The sequence below is a fragment of the Eretmochelys imbricata genome, chromosome 14 (assembly GCF_965152235.1).
Source record: "Eretmochelys imbricata isolate rEreImb1 chromosome 14, rEreImb1.hap1, whole genome shotgun sequence".
Lineage (NCBI taxonomy): Eukaryota > Metazoa > Chordata > Testudines > Cheloniidae > Eretmochelys > Eretmochelys imbricata.
In genome coordinates this window covers 37762823-37784685 of record NC_135585.1, presented here as the reverse complement: position 1 = coordinate 37784685, position 21863 = coordinate 37762823, and the positions used below count along the sequence as shown (strand labels likewise).

The 21863-nt window shown below is 45.1% G+C and overlaps 1 protein-coding gene across 2 annotated transcripts; it reads right to left on the bottom strand.

Moving 5' to 3' along the window:
- Positions 1 to 2038: 2038 nt before the first annotated feature.
- LOC144275100 (uncharacterized) lies at positions 2039 to 20276 on the bottom strand. 2 transcript variants are annotated; one of them, XM_077834238.1, is made up of 5 exons: positions 20170 to 20276; positions 12444 to 12532; positions 7951 to 8077; positions 6482 to 6595; positions 2039 to 6056 (listed from the first exon to the last, which is right to left on the bottom strand). In XM_077834238.1, exons 1-5 carry the CDS (start codon positions 20225 to 20227, stop codon positions 5056 to 5058), a joined length of 1389 nt encoding a protein of 462 aa, XP_077690364.1. In that variant the 5' UTR covers positions 20228 to 20276; the 3' UTR covers positions 2039 to 5055. The 2 variants fall into 2 exon arrangements, with proteins under 2 accessions (XP_077690364.1, XP_077690365.1); XM_077834239.1 differs by having other exon boundaries at positions 7951 to 8257; positions 20170 to 20196.
- Between the last annotated feature and the right edge of the window lie 1587 nt (positions 20277 to 21863).

Here is a 21863-nt window from a genome sequence, read left to right as displayed (position 1 = left end):
AGATTGCCTTTCAAATCATGAGATTATGTAAAATACTAGATTTGGGAGTCTTTTTATTTGCCTTCTGCTTTTTGAGCCTTTAGGGTTCACTGGGGTCACATGTTGATGCTTTCTCCACAGGTATGAGGGCTAGAAACTTACTTTGTCTTTCAGAAGGAAGGCTGAAATCATCACCACTAGACTCCAGGAGCTGGGGCTTTAAGGAAAACAATAATTATCATGAGACTCATGACAAAATCACTAGAGTTGGCAACACTGCTACGTTCTTACGGCTGCTCAGTGCTGTTGTTCTTGGAGCTCAGACATCAGCTGCACAAGCAGGGAAGGCCGTTTACTGATTCAGCAGACCTTATGTTATTCATAAAGAAAGGCCACAGGCTCGGTTTGGTGGCGAAAGCGCTCGGCCAGGTTTATTGTCAACGAAGCACAGTACTAGCACCCTGTCCAATGGGTTACAGGAACACTAACACATGTATGACCATGGCTCAGTCAGGACACCAGGATCCTGTCCCCTCGGCCGACAGAAAGTTACCCTTCCTATAACTTCTCCTTTTATACCTTGATACAAACAAGTTAAGTATTACACTCCAGATATTGATAGTTACCACCCTTATAATTTGTACATAAGAAAGCCATACTGGGTCACACCAATGGTCCATCTAGCGCAGTAACCTGTCTTCCAACAGTGGCCAATGGCAGGTGCTTCAGAGGGAATGAACAGAACAGGGCAATTATCAAGTGATCCATCCTGTCACCAGCCCCAGCTTCTGACGAACAGAGGCTAGGGACACTTCAAAGCATGGTTTTGCATCCCTGCCCATCCTAGCTAATAGCCATTGATGGATCTATCCTCCATGAACTTATCTAGTTCTTTTTTGAACCCTGTTATAATCTTGGCCTTCACAACATCCTCTGGCAATGAGTTCCACAGGTTGACTGTGTGCTATGCACTAGTTCGAACAAAACATCCTCATCCATTATCCTGTCATCCCATTCTTATCTTAGAAGGGGTTGGTGTCTTCCTATACAATCTCTTGGGAATTTGTTTATGTAGTTACTTGAGAACTCTGGGTGTTCTTGTACCACACTCTCTGGTCTGGAATGTGCTTACTTGGTTAGCCAGTATCTGGTGTGTTACTATTCTGCCAAGGCCAGGTCTAATCTGCTTCACAGCCTTTGGTTCACACTGCTAGTTATGCCTCGGGCTCCGGCAAGGCCTACAACACACAACTCAAAACTACATCCTGATCAGAAAATTTAAGCTCCAAAGCATTTATTGCTCTGAAATATCAAATTCCACTATCATCAGTTAAATGTGCATCCGTCCACCCCTCTTCCCAGGCTGCTTAATGTTCCTTCGCCCTCTTGGAGCCCGCCCTGTACTCAAGATGTTTTAACCTTTTGTGGTTAAAAACAAAACAAAACACAAACCTCATTGCATGGCAGACATGTTTATTGTAGTGGCAGACACAGAACGAGAAAAGGCAACAGAAAAAAGTACTTTAGCTCCCAGTTGGACCAATGCCTTGAGCTTCTCGCTACCATTACATATTAGGTAAATTGCCCAACTTAGGCTACAGAGTCATTTAAAAATGCATAGAGATTATAAGGCATTTGTGGCTATTTCGACTCACACCCTCAGCATGGTTAACCCCTTGGGGTACAGAGCAATTACTGCAAAAAGTGTATTTTGCAGCACACTTTGTGCTGATCTGCAATTGCTATACAAGAGAGTTTAAGGCAAAGAGAGGGCTCTATTTTTGCAAGCACATTGCGAGGCAATGCAGCTTTCTCAGGGCTACCCATATAAGTAGTGTTTCCTTTCCACTCCTGCTCCAGGTGTGGGGGCACCATCCTGGCAAACTGCAGGGCAACAGAACTTCCCAGTTTATCCATTGCCTTTTTGAATAACAACCTCCTCTGCCTCTAAGGGGACACACCTTAGGGGATCGTCCTCCAACGTAAGGACCTCCTGCAGAGTCGCACATGCAATTACGAAGCCCCCCTCTGCCACCTCCCCCAAACACCCAGCCAGCCAGATCCCCTCCCCAGCTCACAACCAGGATTGATATGGGGTCCTATAGAAGAGCAGTTCTCAACCAGGGGTCCGAGACCCCCTGGGAGGGCCGCAAGCAGGTTTCAGAGGGTCCACCAAGCAGGACCAGTGTTAGACTCACTGGGGCCCAGGGCAGAAAGCTGGAGCCCTGCCGCCCCAAGCCCCGTCACCCGGGGCTGAAGGTGAAGCCTAAGCAGCTTAGCTTTGCAGGGCTCCCTGTAACATGGGGCCACGCGGAACTGCCCTGCTCGCTACCCCCTAACGCTGGCTCCTGGCTTTTATATGCAGAAACACAGTGCTGTGGCACAAGGGGACCAGGCAGTTTTTCTAGCATGTTCGGGGGGCCTCAGAAAGTAAAAGGTTGAGAACCCCTGCTCTAGAAGGTGGAAAACGTCTCACCGTCCCTATGGTCACCCCCGACTGTGAGGAGCCCACAGAAATGGTATTCAGAAATGGAGTAAAAAGCAACATTTGATCTTTGTTGCCATGGAGACTATAACTGGGACAATACTTGTGGGGTTGATCAGCACACACACACCCCACCTTACACCTTGACCACAGACAAGAGTGTGGTCAGTTGCTGAACTTCTGGGAAATCTCTGAGCAGAGACAGAGGAAATGCTCAGTGACTTCGTGGCTGCATCCCAGCACAGGCAGAAGACTGAGAAGTAGAGGGATAGTTGCCTTCACCATGGTATCGAGGACTGGAAGAGGTAAAGGGACCTGCTGAAAGAACACATTGACAAAGACAACCCGCCCATTCAGGCACAGATGCTGGAGATGATGCAGCGGCAGACAGCTCTGCTGGAGAACAGTGGGGCTAAAGTTCACAGCCACCACCCCAACCTAGCCATGTGCTGTGGCCCCTTGAGAACTCAGCAGTGGGAACGCTCCTTTGCTTCCCCAATTACACAGGACAGGACTTTCCTTTGCCATCTCACACCACGAGACATGTAGAATGGTTCTGCCCTCTCCAAACATATTTATGACCCCGTCGGCACAAAGTTGTGCACTCAGCACTTTCGGCATATCTGCCACAGTTTTATGGTTTCAAAGTTTGTGTCGGGCTGTTTTCAACAAAGGTTTTTATTTACGGCTATTTGTTATTTATTTACAACTGAGAAGTTTCATAAAATCCCACACAAAGCACAATAAAATCCTACATAAAGCAAAATTAAAATCCTACCACAAAGTTACATACATTTTTCCCCACTACCCCTTCGCCTCAAAGGAAGAGAACAACTCATCCCTGACCATGTGTCCCTGACCAACTGTGGCATTTAGCAGAGGCAGCCTCTCTGGCTGTTCATAACATTCACAGAGTTTCTTTACTTCCACCTCTCGCCAACATCAGATGTTGTGGGAAATGCAGCAAGCACCTGTCACAAGAGGCAGATATTGCTAAGCAGTCTCCAGCCTTGTCACGAGGCACCTCCACCTTCCCTTCAGTCTTCCAGATGCCCACTCCCCTGTCATTCTACAGCTACTAAGGGGGTAAGTTAAAGAGCTCCTTTCTCCTCTCCAAGTGTTCAGGAAAAGGATTCATCAGCCAGGGAAGCAGAGGGAGAGCTGGGTCTCCCAGAGTGACAGGAGGAATCACATGATGAATATCCATAGCAGCACATGGCACCAGTTCCGGCCTCGTTGCCAAAAAGAAGGCCTGAGTGTCGAACAACACTGGCATCGTGGAACTTTCCAGACCATCCCACATTAATACTGGTCAAACTTTTCCACAGTGATCAACCAGACCTTGCAGCATCGTACCCAAATATCCTTTTCTGTTGACAAACTCTGAGATCTGGTACAGGGAGGCAAACAATAAGCATATGGGTACCATTAGTGGCCCCAAAACAATTCAGGAGCCCCAGCCTTTCAAATTATTCAATAACTTCCTGTGTACTGCCATGCTTTAGGACCTGGCCTAGCAGCACCCTCTGAATAGTAGCACATGGAAACGCCGTCATGGGAGGTTTTTAAGAGCAGGTTAGACAAACAAGTGTCAGGGACAGGCTAGATAATACTTAGTCCTGCTGTGAGTGCAGCAGACTGGACTAGATGACCTCTTGAGGTCCCTTCCAGTCCTACAATTCTATGATTCTATGGCAGCCCCAATAGCTGATTTACCAACACTGAACTGGTTAGCTGTTGCCCAGAAGCCATTGGGAGATTAGCAAGCTTCCAGATACTGAAGACCACAACAATTCATGCCGAAGGGAACTCTCCAGTCGGTGCCCTGCCCACTTCTGCTCATGGGCCAGCTCTGCACAGTTTTCAAGGTACATGGCCTTTGTCATTCTGAAGTTCTGCCACCATTGCTGGTCATCCTCGGTCTGCACGACTACCCTCTCCCACAAGTCACTGCTTGCTGGGCAAGCCCGGAGGAAAGCGTCTACTGAGGAAATGTTCCAGAAAATGGTCTCGCAGAAGTAACTGCTCACTTTCGTCCTCCTCGTCTTCTATTTGCGTCACCCATATTGGTGCAGCACGCCCATGGCCGTCTCTCAAGGCATCCGCAGCCACCCATCCAGCTGCCTGACTGCTAACACCTGCGCATCGGCCTGTTCATGTTAATGGCCGTCAGGGTCACATGTTCTCGTCATGCTGCCTGCCAGAGGCTTGAAAATAGTGCTGGCTCACAAAAGCCAGATGAATGATGGGATGACACGAGAATAATCCTGGAATGTGTTAGTTTGACCCCAAATCCCAGAATTCCAGTGGCTTTGGGTAGCTATCCCACAATGCACCAGGAGAAAATCCCAGAATACCCAGAGCCAAGCGGCAGAACATAGTAGCATAGTACATCTGCCCAGAATGCAGCACTGTGTAGATTCAATTATTCAAAAGGGGAGGGGCTTAAATTGGCATAACAAAGCAGTGTTATAGTACTGCTTTCAGAATAGTTATTCCGGATTAAAGTGGACAAACATAATCCAAAATATATTTCAGGCGTAGTCAAGTTCTTAGCTAGACTTAGTCAGGGCAATTATTCAGTTCTCCTCCTAATGCATAATAAGGGGTGAACTTTCTGTGCAGCTTTTCCCACACCCAGGGTTTTTACAAGGCATTTCTCTCTTGTGGATTCTCTGATGAGAATTAAGATGTGAACGGCTGCTGAAGGTTTTCCCACAGTCAGGGCACTTATAGGGTCTCTCTCCTGTGTGGATTCTCTGGTGTATAATAAGAGCTGATTTTACACGACACCTTTGCCTACAGTAAGGACATTTATATGGTTTTTCTCCCGTGTGGGTTCTCTGATGTGTTATCAGGTGTGAAGAGCAAGTGAAGCCTTTTCCACAGACAGGGCATCGATAGGGTCTCTCTCCCGTGTGGATTCTCTGATGTACAATAAGGGCTGAGCTGTCACTGGATCTTTTCCCACAGTCGGGGCAGCTAAAGGGCTTCTCTCCTGTATGGAGTCTCTGATGTCTAATAAGGTCTGAGCTCTGATTGAAGCTTCTCCCGCAGTCGGGGCATTTATAGGGTTTTTCTCCTGTGTGGATTCTCTGGTGTTTAATAAAGGTGGAGTTTGCAGTGAAGCTTTTACCACATTCCTGGCATTTATAGGGCCGCTCTCCAGTGTGGATTCTTAGATGTGTAACAAGGTTTGGGCTCTGGTTGAAGCTCTTCCCACACTGGGGGCATTTATAGGGCTTTTCTCCTGTATGGATTCTTTGATGTATAAGAAGGTGTGAATGACTACTGAAGCTTTTCCCACATTCACTGCATGTGCTTGGTCTCTCTCCCATGTGGATCCTCTGGACTCTGGTTTTCTTGAGGTGCTTCAGACCTCTCCCACAATTCGTGGATTTATCCACTTTCTTCACCGGCTGGTTTCCCAGCGGCCTCTCTTTGCTACACTGACTCTCACAGGTTTTTCCTTGCCCAATACTCCAACAGATGTTTCCTTTGGATCTTCCTAATAGTGTCCCATGCTGTTCCACTTGCTCAGGACCTCCCAGCTGAGGATTCAACTCTTCATGCTCATTCTTGATCCCATCAGCTGTTGGGATAAAGAGAAAATCCAGAGATGAATCATTCTCTGTGTCGAGAAGTAAGGAAAACTCAGAATGGAGCAATGGAAAGCTTGGGGTGTGGGAGGGAATAAACCAAATTAATTGTTGGGCAAATGGAAAAATTCAGGAGTTGAATTCCCGCAAATCCTTTCCCAGAGTTGAGAGAGAGGCGGGAACCAATTCAGCCACCACATCCCACCTGAACATGCAGAGGAAAGGGTGGTCAGCAGGGAGGAAGTTAATGTCAGGTGTGAGTCAGGGTGCGTGGGAAGCCATGAAAGACATATCTTGTGGATCTGACACCTACTGGAGACAATCCAGAATTAGGAGCGTACATGAGGACTTTGTGAGAATCCTAGCTGTTCCTTCATTCAGCAATGTTTTCTGAGTTGGTTTTAACTAACACCTTTACCTGCATGGCTATATCTCAGGATTCCCCTTTCCTCTAAGCCCTGGAGATCCGTGAGCCACGGCTCTTCTCCCCGTTCCAGCTGGGAGATCACTTCAGGTTTGGGAATCGGAAATCCTGCTCAAGGGGAAAGTAAACAGGTGAGAAGTCCCATGGCTTGTGTTATGCTGGAGATCAGACTATACAATTACAGTGTCCCTTCCAGTCTTATCATCTACGATTCTATGAGATCAAAGTGAATAACGTGCGTGGAGAACAGTTCCAAATAAAAAGTTTAGTAATTTTGACCCAGTCACTGTTTGTGCTGGTGGAACATGCATGGGAACATGGTCACAGAGATCCTTTGGGATTCACATGTATGTGTCACATTTCAGAGTGGTAGCCGTGTTAGTCTGTATCAGCAAAAACAACGAGGAGACCTTAAGGCACCTTAGAGACTAAAAATTTTATTTGAGCATAAGCTTTCATGGGCTAAAACCCACTTCATCAGATGCATGGAGAGGAAAACACAGTAGGGAGGTATAAATACACAGCATATGAAAAGATGGGAGTTGCCTTACATGTATGTGTTGGGGGGTGAGAGGGGTGTTGCACCTTTAGGACTTCCAGACACTGGGGAATTGGATCGCTAAGACATAGTCTTGATGCTACGTCCTTTGCTTGCTTCTAAATCTCCAGAGACCTCTCTCTGGGTAGAGCCAGTGCCAAGAAGGGAGGAGAAACAGAGAGCCTGTATGCACATGGGGGTGTAAGTACGTGTAACTCACACACCTTCTAGGTGTGGTGTTGTGTCTCCTCTAGTGGCACTGAAACCACTTACAGAGATTAATGAGTCTGTTACAGCCTTACCTAAGAGCAATGTGGCTTTTAGCTCATGCGGTGGAGGCTCATGCATTTAGCTCCAGAGGTCCCAGGTTCGATCTTGCCCACTGACGACCAGTATCTGTCAGTGTTACCTACAGACAGGCAAATTCCGCCTTTCCGCCCTTTGAAAGTTCTGGGGTTGGCAGAATTAGCATCTCCAATAAGTATCTGGCTCCCCTAACCCCGGGGGAGGAGGTAAGAAGGAAGCCAGTCTCTCTCACTCAATTCTGGGCACCCGAAGAGCGTGACATCCCCTCAGTGCCAACAAAGGGAAAACAGACCCATGCCAGCTGCATGAGAGAGATTCAGCCAGCAGCGGAGAGTTGGAAAGCATGCTGGGGGAAAAATAAAAGTTCCTCACATGAGGGTGTAACCCTGCAGTGGGGCAAGTTAAGGAAGTAGACAGTCACCAAAAAAGTTGCCCTGGTAAGAGTTCCTCAGTGCTGTGCCTGGCACCGCTATCACAAAGGCAGGTTGGGTGGGGGTGTAGCCTGATCCCCTTTAAATCTAAGGGACCAGAAAAGAACCTTGACCAGAAGCCAACCGGGCACTTCAGAGACAGCCCCCCACCCCCAGCTTCTACTTCTCGAGGGGACAGGGATACTTACCCAGCGAGGTCACATTATCATAATTCTCCTGCATGACGTCCCTGTACAGAGCTCTCTGACTCGGGTCCAGGAGAGCCCATTCCTCCTCGGTGAAATACACAGCCACCTCTTCGAAGGTCACTGGCTCCTGAAAATGACAATTGTCCCCCATTTGGTAACTTCTGCCCCAGCCCCAATCCCACTATTGATGGGGGAGGAGGGCCAAAAAAAGTAAAAGCTCTGGGAGGAGCAGAGTAAAACAATCCCATCCTGTGCAGAACAACCTGGAGGTTTCCGGGTGTGAGGAGAAAGAGAGTCCTTGTCACTCCTAGCAAAGGGAGAGAGGGTCATTTGCATTTATCACACACCTACTAGCCAGATACTGATACAGACAGAGACCCACAGCAGGGTCCAGGGACAGACCCTAATAAGAACCCAAACACCTCCCCCATTCCCAGCAGCTGGATGTGAGGAGACGGGGTGGGGAGGATTAGGAACAAAGGATGCAGGCCATACTTACAGGATGGGGGACTCTGCCCCGGGAAACAGTGACTCTGAAAAAGATTTTGGGGTCATGCTGAACACAAGCTCCATATGCGATGCTGTAGCCAAAAGAGCTGATGTGATCCTTGGATGCATAAACAGGGGAATCTCGAGTAGGATCAGAGAAGTTATTTTACCTCTGTATTTGGCACTAGTGCAACCACTGCTAGAACCCTGTGTCCAGTTCTGATGCCCACAATTCAAGTAAGCTGCTAAAAAGGAGGGGGTTCAGACAAGAGCCATAAGAATGATTGAAGGATTAGAAAACCTGCCTTACAGTGAAAGACTAAAGGATCTCAATCTATTTAGCTTGACAAAGAGAAGGTTAAGAGGTGACTTGATTACGGTCTATTAATACCTACATGGGGAACAGAAATGTGATAATCGGCTCTTCATTCTCGCAGACAAAGGTATAACATGATCCAATGGCTGGAAGTTGGAACTAAACAAATTTAGACTAGAAATAAGGCATACATTTTTAACAGTCAGAGTAAATAACCATTGGAATTATTTATGGAGGGTCATGGTGGATTCTCCATCACCAGCAATTTTAAAATCAAGATTGGATGTTTTTTCTAAAAGATCGGCTCTAGGAACTATTTTGGGGAAATTTTATGGCCTGTGTTATACAGAAGGTCAGAGTGGATGATTACAATAGTCTCTTCTGGCCCTGGAATCTATTAATTCTGACTAGCAGGGGGAAATTGGTTGTAAATCTGAAGTTTTGAAAGCAATTTGTGGGAAAGTAATCATGATATGGTAGATTTCATGATTCTAAGGACAATGGACTTCAAACTAACCAACTTAAACAATCTCAGAGATCAGGTAGGTAAGGTCCCCTGGGAAAAAAATATAAAGGAAAAAGGAGTTCAGGAGATCTGGCAGCCTCTCAAAGAGACAATATCTAAGGAACAACAGCAAACTATCCCTATCTGAAGGAAAGATAGGAAGAACAGTAAAAGGCCAATATAGTTCCACTAGGAGCTCTGTAATGACCTGAAAATCAAAAAGGAATCTGACAAAAAGTGGAACCATGGACAAATGGCTAAAGATGAGTACAAAAATATAGCACAACCATGAAGGGACAAAAATCAGAAAGACTAAGGCACAAAATGAATGACACTAAGCAAGGGACATGAAAAACAATAAGAAAAGGTTCTATAAATACATCAGGAGCAAGAAAAAAATAAAGGAAAGTGTAGGTCCTCTGCTTAGCTGGGAGGGAGAGCTAATAACAGATGACACCAAGAAGGCTGATACATTTAAGGCTTATTTTGTATCAGTCTTCACTAAAAAAGTTAAATGCGACCAGATACTAACACAATTAATATTAATAACAAGGGGGAAGGAATGTAACCCAAAATAGGGAAAGAACATGTTAAAAAATATTTAGATAAATTAGATGTGTTCAAGTTGCTAAGGCCTGCTAAAATTAATCATAGGATACTTAAGGAACTAGCTGAAGCAATTTCTGAACCATTAGTGATTATCTTCAAGCACTCATGGAGGACAGATGAGGACCCAGAGGATTGGAGAAAGGCAAACATTGTACCTATCTTTAAAAAGGGGGGAAAGCTGGGCCTGGAAAATTATTGACCAGTCATCTTAACTTCAATGCCCGGAAAGTTAATAATAACTGGAACAAATAATTAAACAATTATTTTGTAAGCACCAAGAAGATAATAGGGTTATAAGCCAACATGGATTCGTCAAGAACAAATCATTCCAAACCAACCTAAATTTCTTCTTTGACAGGGATATTGGCCACTGGATATGGGGAAAGCTGTAAACATGATATATCTAGATTTTAATAAGGCTTTTGACACAGTCCCACATGACATTGTCATAAGCAGATTAGGGAAATGTGGTCTAGTTGAAATTACTGTAAAGGGAGTGCAAAATTGGTTGAAAGACCATACTCAAAGAGTAGTTCTCAATGGTTCATTGTCAAACTGGGGGTGGGTGGGGGAGATGTATCTACTGGGGTCCCATAGAGGTCCATCCTTATTCATTGTTTTCATTAATGACTAGGATAATAGAGTAGATAGTATGCTTATAAAATTTGCAGATGACACCAAGATGGGAGGAGTTGTCAGCACTTTGGAGGACAGGATTAGAATTCAAAACAACCTTCACAAATTAGACTGAAATCAACAAGATAAAATTCAGTAAAGACAAGGGCAAAGTACTATATTCAGGAAGGAAAAATCAATGCACAGCTACAAAACGGGGAATAACTGGGCATGCATTGTACTGCTGAAAAGGATCTGGGGGTTACAGAGGATCATAAACTGAATAGGAACCAGCAATGTGATGCAGTTGCAAAAATGGCTAATATCATTCTGGGGTATATTAGCAGGAGTGTTGTGTGTAAGACAGGCAAGGTAATTGTCCCACTCTACTTGGTACTGATGAGCCCTCAAGTGGAGTCTATGTCCAGTTTTGGGTGCCAAGCTTTCAGAAAAATGTGGACAAATTGGAGAGAGTCCAGAGGAAAGCAACAAAAATGATGAAAGCTTTAGAAAAAGCTTTAAATTTAGTTGGGGATTGGTCCTGCTTTGAGCACGGGGTTGGACTAGATGACCTCCTGAGGTCCCTTCCAACCCTGATATTCTAGGATTCTATGAAAACGGGATCTCTACGGAAAGGTTAATTAGATGGGGTATGTTTAGTCCTGAAAAAAGAAGACTAAAGGGGGACCTGATAGCAGTCTTCAGATATGTGAAGGGCTATTTATAAAGAGGATGGAGATCAATTGTTCTCCATGTCCTCTGAAGGTAGGACAAGAACTAATGGGCTAATCTGCAGCAAGGGCGATTTAGGTCAGATATTAGGAAAAACATTCTAATTATAAGGGCAGATAAACTCTGGAATAGGCTTCTGTCAAGGTTCCTTCCCCACTCTGAACTCAAGGGTACAGATGTGGGGACCTGCATGAAAACCTCCTAAGCTTACTTTTACCAGCTTAGGTTAAAACTTCCCCAAGGTACAAACTATTTTACTTTTTGCCCTTGGACTTTATCGCTGCCACCACCAAATGTCTAACCGGTATATTACTGGGAAAGAGCCCATTTGGAAACATCTTTCCCCCCAGAATCCTCCCAAACTTTCCACCCCCTTTCCTGGGGAAGGTTTGATAAAAATCCTCACCAATTTGCATAGGTGAACACAGACTCAAACCCTTAGATCTTAAGAACAATGAAAAAGTATTCAGATTCTTAAAAGAAGAATTTTAATAGAAGAAAAAGTAAAAAGAATCACCTCTGTAAAATCAGGATGGTAAATACCTTACAGGATAATCAGATTCAAAATATAGATAATCCCTCTAGGCAAAACCTTAGGTTACAAAAAGACACAAAAACAGGAATCTACATTCCATTCAGCACAGCTTATTTTCTCAGCCATTTAAAGAAATCAGAATCTAACGCATCTCCAGCTAGATTACTTACTAAATTCTAAGACTCCATTCCTGTTCTGTCCCCAGCAAAAGCATCACAAAGACAGAGAGAGAGGCTTTGTTTCTCCCTCCCCCCAGCTTTTGAAAGTATCTTGTCTCCTCATTGGTCATTTTGGTCAGGTGCCAGCGAAGTTATCCTAGCTTCTTAACCCTTTACAGGTGAAAGGGTTTTTCCTCTGGCCAGGAGGGATTTTAAAGATGTTTATCTGTCCCTTTATATTTATGACAGCTTCCAAGGGAGGTTGTGGAATCCGCATCATTGGAAGTTTTTAAGAACAGGTTGGACAAACACCTATCAGGGATAGTCGAGGTTGACTTGGTCCTGCCTCAGTGCAGGAGGCTGGACTAAATGACTTGTCACGGTCCCTTCCAGCCCGACATTTCTGTGATTCTATGAACTCTCCTGGGGCTGCAGGTGTGAGTGCCCCTTTCACATTCCTCACCCTTGTGTATTTACTGCCTTCACCTCCTTCCCAGCACATACCCCCTCCACTGTGCACTGAAAAACCCCTACCTGAGCCGCCGCTACTGCAGTCATTTCCCTTTCCCGTCCCCCAAGAGGATGGGATGATCCGGAGTGAAACACAGACATTATTCTGCAGCCTGTCAGGGCGAGAAGGGAGGTTTCAGAAGGGGCTCTAGTCCATTCATCTCCCCTAGTCTCCACAGGGTCTTTCCCTGCAGACAGACACTCTAGACTGCAATTCAGGAAAAACCCTGGGTCACTTTACTACTGCACACAGCTGGCCCGTCTCACCAGGACTAAACCCACCAAGACATTTTTAAACCAACCCCCCTCCCTCCCCAGGAACAGTCTCTGAAGCAAATGCTAGAAAAGAGCAGAATCAGAGGCCGCTTAAGGGGATCCCCCCCGCTCCCTCCCCCCGACATTGTCCTTGAGGGGATTTTATATCAATATTCAATAATTTGAGAGAAAAGTGCAAAATCTGAGAGTTTATATAAATATTTGGTAAATAAACAGCAAGTGCTTATTCCCAATTGACATGGGCAGCAGGGAACCTTGGGCCCAACCACTTTACTGAAGGCTGAGGGGAGGAGGATGGAGACAGAAGGTTCTGTGATGGTTGGAAGGGGCAGCAGTGGGGCAGGAGCAGGTGACTGACTGGCAGTTCGTGATTGGGGGGAGGTGTATTGGGCTGGCAGGAGCTGGGAGAGGAAAAACTGGGGCTGGATAATCTCAGTTTAGGGCACTTGCTCCACCCACTTGCCCTGCTTGGCCCTCCAATCTAGGTTACTGACTCAGGGCAAGTTTCCCTCAAAAACAAAGAGAAGGTGCTAAAGTTAAAAAAGCATGGGGAAAGTACCCAATCTGAGAAGATTTTTAAATCAGTGTTCCATAAATGGAGAAAAAGAACAGCAACATTTGAATGGATTTTATGTCAACATTGAATTATGAGAGAGAAAATGGCAAAATTTGATACTCAAAGTTTAACAGTTAAAAAGCAATGAGAGCTGTTAGAATGATATTCAATAATTAGATTAGAGATTGGGAAAATTTGAGAGATTTTATATTAATGTTTGATAATAGGTGATGGGTCAAAATCGGAGTGCATTTTATATCAGTATTCGAAAATTGGAGAGAAAGGTGCAAAATCTGAAGAGATTTAATTCTAATATCAGGTAATTAGAGAGACAAGGCAAAATCATTAATAGCAAACTAGAAAATGGGGCATAATTTTAGAGGATAATATGTTAATATTTGAGCACTCGGGAGAAAATTGGCTAAAATCTAAATATTCAATAATATGAGAAAAAAAACAGCAGCAATCTCCAATTGTATGAGAGAAAAGGGGAAAAATTGGAGGGGATTTTATATGAATATACAGTAAATAAAGAGAATGACCAACACTTTCCCAGTCACACACATCCCAGTGCTCTCCCAAACTCCAACTACTTACCACATACTGACACCTCCCCATCCCACCTGGGGAATGACTCAAGGCAACAGTTTTCCTCCAAATTAAAATCAGGGGAATTTGCTGCATTTCAAAAAGGGAAGACACCCTCCAAATCTGAGTGGGACGGTTATAGCAAGATTTGAGAATTAGAGGAGAAATAGCAAAATTGGAGGGGATTTGACATTAATCTTCGTAATGAGAGAGGAAAAAAAGGTAAAACCTGGGGGATTTCATGTGAATTTTTTTTTTTTTTTTTGGTAATCAGAGAAAGAAAAAGAGGAAAACTGAATCGCTTTTTTCTACCAATATCAACAATTATCTGGATAATGGCAAAATCTAAAGGCAATTTTATGTCAATATTTGATAATTAGAGATTAAAAAGAGCAAAATGAGGCGTGTTTGTGTCCATATTGAATAATTAAGAGAGGGCAAGAGGGAAATCTGTGGAGATTTCTCACCCATATTTGATAGTGAGAGAGATAGGGACAAAATCTGAGGGGATTTATATGAGTAGTCAATAAGTAATTAGAAAATGCTGGTTCTCCTCCCCTCCTGCACCCTTCTGCCATTCACATGGACAGCCAGGAGTCCTGGATGATGGTGCTTTAACAGGAGAAGCAGGCGCAGAGGGTGGGAGAATGGACCTGGAAAGTCTCAGGCAATTGGGAGCGGGAAAGGAACCAGAAGGCGGCATTGCAGCAGGAGGGGGTAGTAGCGGGGTTGGGGTAGTTGGTGTGTTAATATTCAATAAGTCTGTGAAAATGGAGCAAAATCTGTAGAGGATTTTTATATCCATGCAGTAGAACTTAGATTCTATCAACCCTCTTCTTAAGAAAGTTCAGTTACATGAAATCATTTTTCCTGATAGAAAAAATAAATTATATAATGAAAGTGATATTAATGAAGAACACGTTGACATCTCTTCCCATTCTGATGCCTTGGAAATTGCTTTGCAATGGTTTGAAAGACATGAACAAAGCAATGTAATATTGAGACATTTGCTTCTATGAACTCCTCAATAAAAAATACTTCATGAAATCGGAGTTCTATTGGTTTAATAATTAGTTGGAAGTTGAATCCCAGTCACTCAGGGTCCAGCCAACTGCCCCATAAGCAGCTGGGTGGTGCCACTCCCCTATGTTCTGTTCTATTCAGTTCTTACAGCGCTCTCATCCCCACAGGGTCCCAGCACTGTCTATCCGGGCCCCAGCCTCACAACTTGCATTTGTTAGGAGTGATTCTCTCTTTCTCCCCAATGAGAAGAGTGTGTGTGGGGAGGGAGAGGAGGTTAAATTTAATGTTTTATTTATTTATTTGTGCCCGGATCCACCCAAGTCTCAATTTTAGGTACCACTGCAATCCACGAAACCTCCGCTCAGCTGCTGCCAAACCCTGTAGGTGCCTAAACTCACGCTCAACCTAAGATTTTGCAGTAAAAAGTCCCCTAGGCACCTATGTTTCTGCCTCTGAGCATGCATACTGCTGCCTCATTCTAGGTGTCTAGACCCTTATCTCCCACCCTGAGTGATCCACTAACTGGGGAAAAAGAGACTTTTGGCGGCCTAAGTCATATGCAGGTCCTGATCCAGTAGGTGTATGCAGAGGTCGCCTATATGTACACGAAAGAGCTCAGTTGGGACAAGGGAGGACACCCTCACTTATAATATTTAGCCTGCTGGTGAGAGTGCTCATCTGGGATGTGGGAGACCAGGAGTTCAAGTCTCCTGTCTGCCTGATGAGAAGGGGGTTGAACAAGGGTCTTCTATGTCCCAGGAGGGTGTGCTATAGGCATCTGGCCTATAGAGTGTTTCTCACTCTTTCTCTGGGCCAATTAATATTAATTATTCAATTAAAGTGGAACAACTTCATTAGGAGAGATGGAAGGAGGGCCCACATCAGAATGTCCCCTAGCCCAGTGGTTACAGCACTCTCCGTAGGGGTAGCAGACTTGAACCTGGGACTCCCAAGTACCCTAACCAGTGGGCTAAAGATTGTAAGAGAGGCAATCCTCCCCTCCTGGCTGTTCTGGGTGGTGTTTGTTTGCCTCTGCGCACACTACCAGATCTGGTCTCTGCATTTGGAGAATCCCTGATTTTCCCCTAGTTTGTGGATCGCAAGCAGATTGGTGTCTCCATGCACCTGGGACTTAGGTGCTGAACTCCAAGCGAGGTGTGGTGTTTAGGACACATCCCTCTCCTCAGCTTCTCCCACTGGCTAACTTGGGCGGCTCCAGTCTGGCTTTTGTGGAGCCCATTCTAAGCACCTCTCTCTCCCCATTGATTGGATACGGAGCCTAGGGGACTAACACAGGCTTTGGGGATCACAGCGTTGTTACCTAAGACCATTTGTGGATTCAGGCATCAGATGCCAGCTGCAGTTTGTGGGCTGGTTACTGAAAGCAGGTCTAAGAAGTCTACTGGCACTGGGAATGCAGATTGGGGATGTTTGTGCTAGTTATGAGCTCCTGTGGGAGTTTGTCCCATGGCCCAAGAAAACCGTCTCATGCACAGAAGAGCTTTCCCTCTGCCACAGACAGCTCCTTTTGCCTGAGGAGCCGCGTTGTTGCCAATGGTCATTATCCCAGAGCTTCAGGCAATCTTTAGGAATCCTGGTTCTAGACTGAGTGCCTTGAAGATAAAGGGCAGACTATGAATAGGGGGAGGCTCCTGGCTTTTATGTTCATTAAATCTGGGAAAGACAGCAAATATGTCAATTTTAATGTACATAAATGGGAAAAGAGTTTCCTGCTGAAACAAGGGTAAGTGGCTACAGATAAAAAGGGTAGAACCTCCTCTCCCATCTGAGATTTTATATGGAGAATTGAGAATTATTAGTGAGAAAATAGAGCAAAATCTGAGAGGGATAATTGGCCAAGAAAAGCCAGGCCCACACTCAACATGATGGTATTTCTCTGTTTGGATGTAATAATAGCTTTTGAACACTGCGGCCGATCAATCCAAAAAGTCAGGAAATATTCTACATGTCGGTGGGTAGAATATGGATCTTGATGAAAATCAGAAAATAGGAAGGGGGAAAGAGGAGACACACAATTGGAGCCCATGGCATCTGGTTAGCACACACATCACTTTAACGAGGACTGTAATTGTCTATAGATCTGGTTGATGGCAGCCATTGATGCCTTCCACTAAAGCAGTGGTTCCCAAACTGGGATTCGTGAACCCTTAGGGGTTCGCAAAACATTACAGGGGATTCTCAGGAAAAAAACTCCCTAATGGTGGACAGAGCTGTCCCTAGGGACCCCGGGCAGCACGGGGCCAGCAGCCCGGAGCTCCTAGACTTCCAAGAGCTAAGCGGATCAAAGCAAGCATATCTATCACACTGAGGAGATTTAAATTTCAAGAATCCTTATTAGAAATGGAAAGGGAGGTGGATATTTTCTGCTGTTTTTAAAATTAAATATCAGCTAGTATTGTTTTTAAAATTATTATGTAGAACAAGTTTAAGCTTTGTTGTAATGTGAGTTGTTTGCCTGGACTGCTCCAGACCTGAATGCTTGTGTAGGAGGAACTCTTTGAGTTGGCTTCTTAAATCCCTTCCTGCTGCTTCACAGCTGATATTCCTTGATGAAACATAGGAGCCTTGTTTTATAATAGGCTTATCGAAACTGATACAAGCTATGAAAGTGAGATCTTGGCAGATTGTTGCCATTTTCATAATGTAATAAAAATACTGTAATGATAAATAATAATTAATAATAAATAGTGTGCAATAAGCATGTCACAAAAAAAATTACATTTCCAAGATCACTGCTTTTATAATTTATGCTCAGGTAAAGGAGAAAATCCCTGGAAATATTCATTTTTAAGAGGGGGTTCACAAGACTTGACATTTTAGTGAAAGGGGTTCAAGGGTTGTTAAAGTTTGGGAACCATTGCACTAAAGCAATAGCCCCATCTCAGCTCTGCCCTTTGTCCAAATGGAGTTTAAAATGTTGCAGGGAGTCCGTGAAATAGAGGGGGACAGGGGAGGGGAATTGAGGTATGCAAGGAGCTCTAGATATATGCAATCAGTTCCTACTACAGAAGCAAGATAGCATGTGTCCCCTTTTTTAAATTTAATTAAATTTTTTTAGCACCCATGATTGCAGTAACTTGGGGCTGTATTTTCAGAGGTGCTGTGCAGCACCCACCACTCAGCTGAAGTCAATGTGAGCTGTGGGGGCTCAGCACCTCTGAAAAATCAGGCCCCCCTGTGACTTGATTGACAAGGGGAGTGATTTTTTATTGGGACAGTTTGAACAGTTTTGCATTTGTTTATTTCTGTAATATTTAGCCCCAAAAGCTTTGAGGAAAAAATCTGTTTGTATAAGATTCAGCAACCCCTCCCCACTCCCAATCTTCAATGAGAAGCTGAGAAAGCTCCCACTACACTTGGGAATCATCCAAACAGCCCCCACCAACAACAGGGGAGACAAGACTTAACCGCCATTATATTATTATATTATTGTTTTCATTTTTAAATAAAGACCCCCTCCTCACCTGCAACTGACTATTTATCTAACAGAGGGTCACGCACTTTGGGGCTTCTTTAGACCAAGTTCATTGCACACCAACATCTCCTTGCTCTTATCCATTCTTCCCCACAAGTGCCCTGTGTTCTACACTCCCATCCCCTTCTATTTCAAAGACTCCCTAGAACCCCAATGCCAGGGGTTCTGTGTGTCACAGAGAGGAGAATGGGGACATGCCAAGGACTCCTTGTATCCCCAGTTTCACTCTTTTGGTTTTCCAGATTTCACTCAAATCAATAGGGTTCTGTCCTTTGAGTCCTAGAACGTTCCCTAAAATCCTGGAATCAATCAGATGCAGCATTCAAAAGTTAACGTGTTACAGACAGACTGGAAAACAATATCGAGTTGAATTCAGGCCCTCACACGCTCACCCAAAAATCCTGGGAAAGAATCAGGGGTAATTTGCCACATTCTTGAATGTTAGAAACTTACTAATGCTCCAATGCTCCATAGAGTCTTTTAGGCTTAAGACTCTTTTGTAATACTAAAAAAAGAAGACGAAAATCCCGTCCAGGTCTTTTTTAATGTACACAAGGAAGCACAAAATCAACAGAAAACCAATTTTTTTCGTTTTGTTTTATAAAGTCATTCTTAAAAACCCTGGGTGCATCCTCTCACCAGCTCATCTAAGTTGCAGTTGAGCAGCTATAAGGATTAGGCTGAAGGCAGCAGGATCTGGCCAAAGGTCTCTTTCCCACAAAGTTCTACTTGTACCTGCTGATGGGAACATAAACTGCTAACACTGGGGACTGAAAAGTAGCTCTTTGAGAATGAAATTTGGCAGCCCTTTTCTCCCTGGCAAAGCATCCTTATTTGTAGAGCTGTGGTGAAGTCCTAGGAGTGTCAAACAGAGATTTATTATTGGAAATTACAGGCTTTTTTTGAAACACACTATATTCCCTGAAGAGTTGGCTATTCAGAATCCCCTCACTCTGCATTTGGCCGTCGGACAGGAATAGCTAGTTTCCTCTGATTAGCAAAACCATTAAGGGCCTGATCCTGCCAAGAAAACCATATGCATCATTTTAGGGGTGTCACATGATTTGCAGGAAGGAGTCCAAGCCAGGTTACACATGATGTGTCAGATGGAGCAAACATATACCGGTCAGCACTTTAACACTGGGGAGGTTTACTGGGTTCTGTGGAATCGGAATCAATCCCATGGTTATTTCTCAGGGGCTTGATAATGTGGAGAGATTTTTAAAACTACAAATAATCCCTCTCCTCTATTCTCTGTGCCCCGCACTCTCCTCTGTCGGTTACTTCCCTAAATGTGCAGAGATGGTTAAAACTGGACACATTTCTTGTTGTCCCCCCATTCCCTCCCTCCCTTTTTCTATCCATCCTTGCCTGATTTTTCACCCCTTTCCTTCCTGACATTCCTGCCTGCCCCACAGAGACACAAAAGAGAACCCTGCAGGGGAGCCCATTCATGACCCCACTGCAGCTCCTCTGAACCACTGTGCTCCCCTCCCCTGGTTTTTGCTCCTGGAGCAGACCCCAGGCAGAGGAGGGCAGTGACTTCATTGTTAAGGCCAGTGAGTCGTCCCCCCCCCCCCCCCCAGCTGCATTAACAAACAGGGCTCAGGCATGGGTGCTGGAACTAAGGGTGTGGCCACACCCCCGCTCTTGAAGTGGTGTCCATCCCTTACAGGATTCACAGTTTGGTTCAATAGTTCTCAGCACCCCCACTGCACAAATTGTCCCAGCATCCCTGGCAGGGTTGCTTTGAACAGCGAGTCCTTTTCCTGCCCAGTTCCCACCACTTCCCCCAGTTCTGTCCCAGTCACCTGGCGTCTCCCCTGCAGGGGCTGGTGTCGGCAGGCGCAGCAAGAGCAGCAGAAACATCTTGCCACAAGCTGCAGGGCCTTTGATTGCTGCTGCTGCTGCTCTGTCGTCTTCCTGTGCCCGTAGATACCAACCCGGGCTGCAGCACGTCCCAGGCAGGGACTGGAGTTTTCTTTTCCAGAGCTGGGAAGAACCCGGGCATGCTGACCTCCCCCCACCCCCGCCACACACACAGCCCTCCCCTCCTTCTTCCGCCACTCCCCAGCCCTACTCTCCTTCCACAGTGAGTCTGCCCTCCCCCTGTCTGGGATCCGGGGCTCTTGTCTGGGGACGGTTTTCCTAACCAGAGCTAAATTCACCGCGTGTCACAAACACCCTATGAGCGGCCCCACGGCTCTCGCTGGTTTATTCTCCCCTCTTCGCCCCCCCACGCCGATGGATCTGGCCCAGTGCTTTCCTTTGTGTTTGCAGAGGAGCCATGCCCCAGCCTGGAGCCTGCAGGATGCGCTCAGCTGTCCTGGGGGGCCCTCAGCCCGCTTCCCCGGACCGCTGGGATGAGGGCCTTTGCTGCCCCAACATAGTGTCAGAAACGGCTTCCTCGGCACACTTTGCTAGCTAGCAAAAACGGACACGGAAGATGCCTTTTTCCTGCAACTCCTGTTAAAGTAGCAAATTCTGCCAGAAGAGGAAAGTCTCCCTTTCAGAATTTGCCTCCTCTCACCTTTCCCTGCACGGTTCTGACCTCCCGCCCTGTTCTGAGAACTTCCGGCCTCCCCTTTCCCCTAGAAGTAGCAGCATGGGGGCACGGGGAGCCTGCAGAACCTTCCCCACTTCTGCAAGCAACATGATTTAACCCAGTGTGGTTCTCAACCTATTTTCCACTATGGGCCAGACACACAGCCATCTGGGTGTTATGGGGGCTGCAGCCCTGCAATATATATGCTACCTCTATGGCCCTGAGGATGTCACATGGGCTGGAGCAGTGTGCTGATTGGGCCACAAGTGGCGGACCTACTGATTTAACCCCTGATGTAAGCCCATTATTGATATCCAGTCTTTGATATTTAAATGGTCAAACACATAGGAAATAGTAAAAATTTTGATCTGTAAGGCTATGCAGTTTTGGTTAAGGATGGATAAGTTGCTATAATTTTAAATCATTGCTTGAAAACTCATTCATCATAAAATATCAATGACTCAACTTAATTTTTCCACACTGTCCACTTTGCTGTGGTGTGACTGTGTTGTTGCAGCTCCAGTAAATTATTTATCTTGTCTACTCATCAGTATAAACTAGTCAGTAGGCCTGCGTTTTTGGACATATGTTTGGTATACCAGTGGAAAGCCACAAGAAATGTAATTCTTGGATTCCTCTAGTTCAGCCTGTCTGTTGATAGAGGTCACGATGACTATCAATAAGGCAGCACAAAGATGCTGAAAGTTTGCAGTGGCGCTGTGACAGGTGTGTACACATTTATACAGAGAAAAAAGTGGGACTAAACCTAAGAGAATGTGATAGGCTTGGATGGATTCAATTTTTATAGACAAATGTTGGTAAATAATTTCACTGTACACACACAAAGAAATTCAAATATTTCTATCATTAACTATTGAAATTTACAGGTAGCAAAGTAAGAAAATGCTTCTTGATAACTTATTGGAGTGTGATTTAAGGATATTTACTTTGTATATTTTG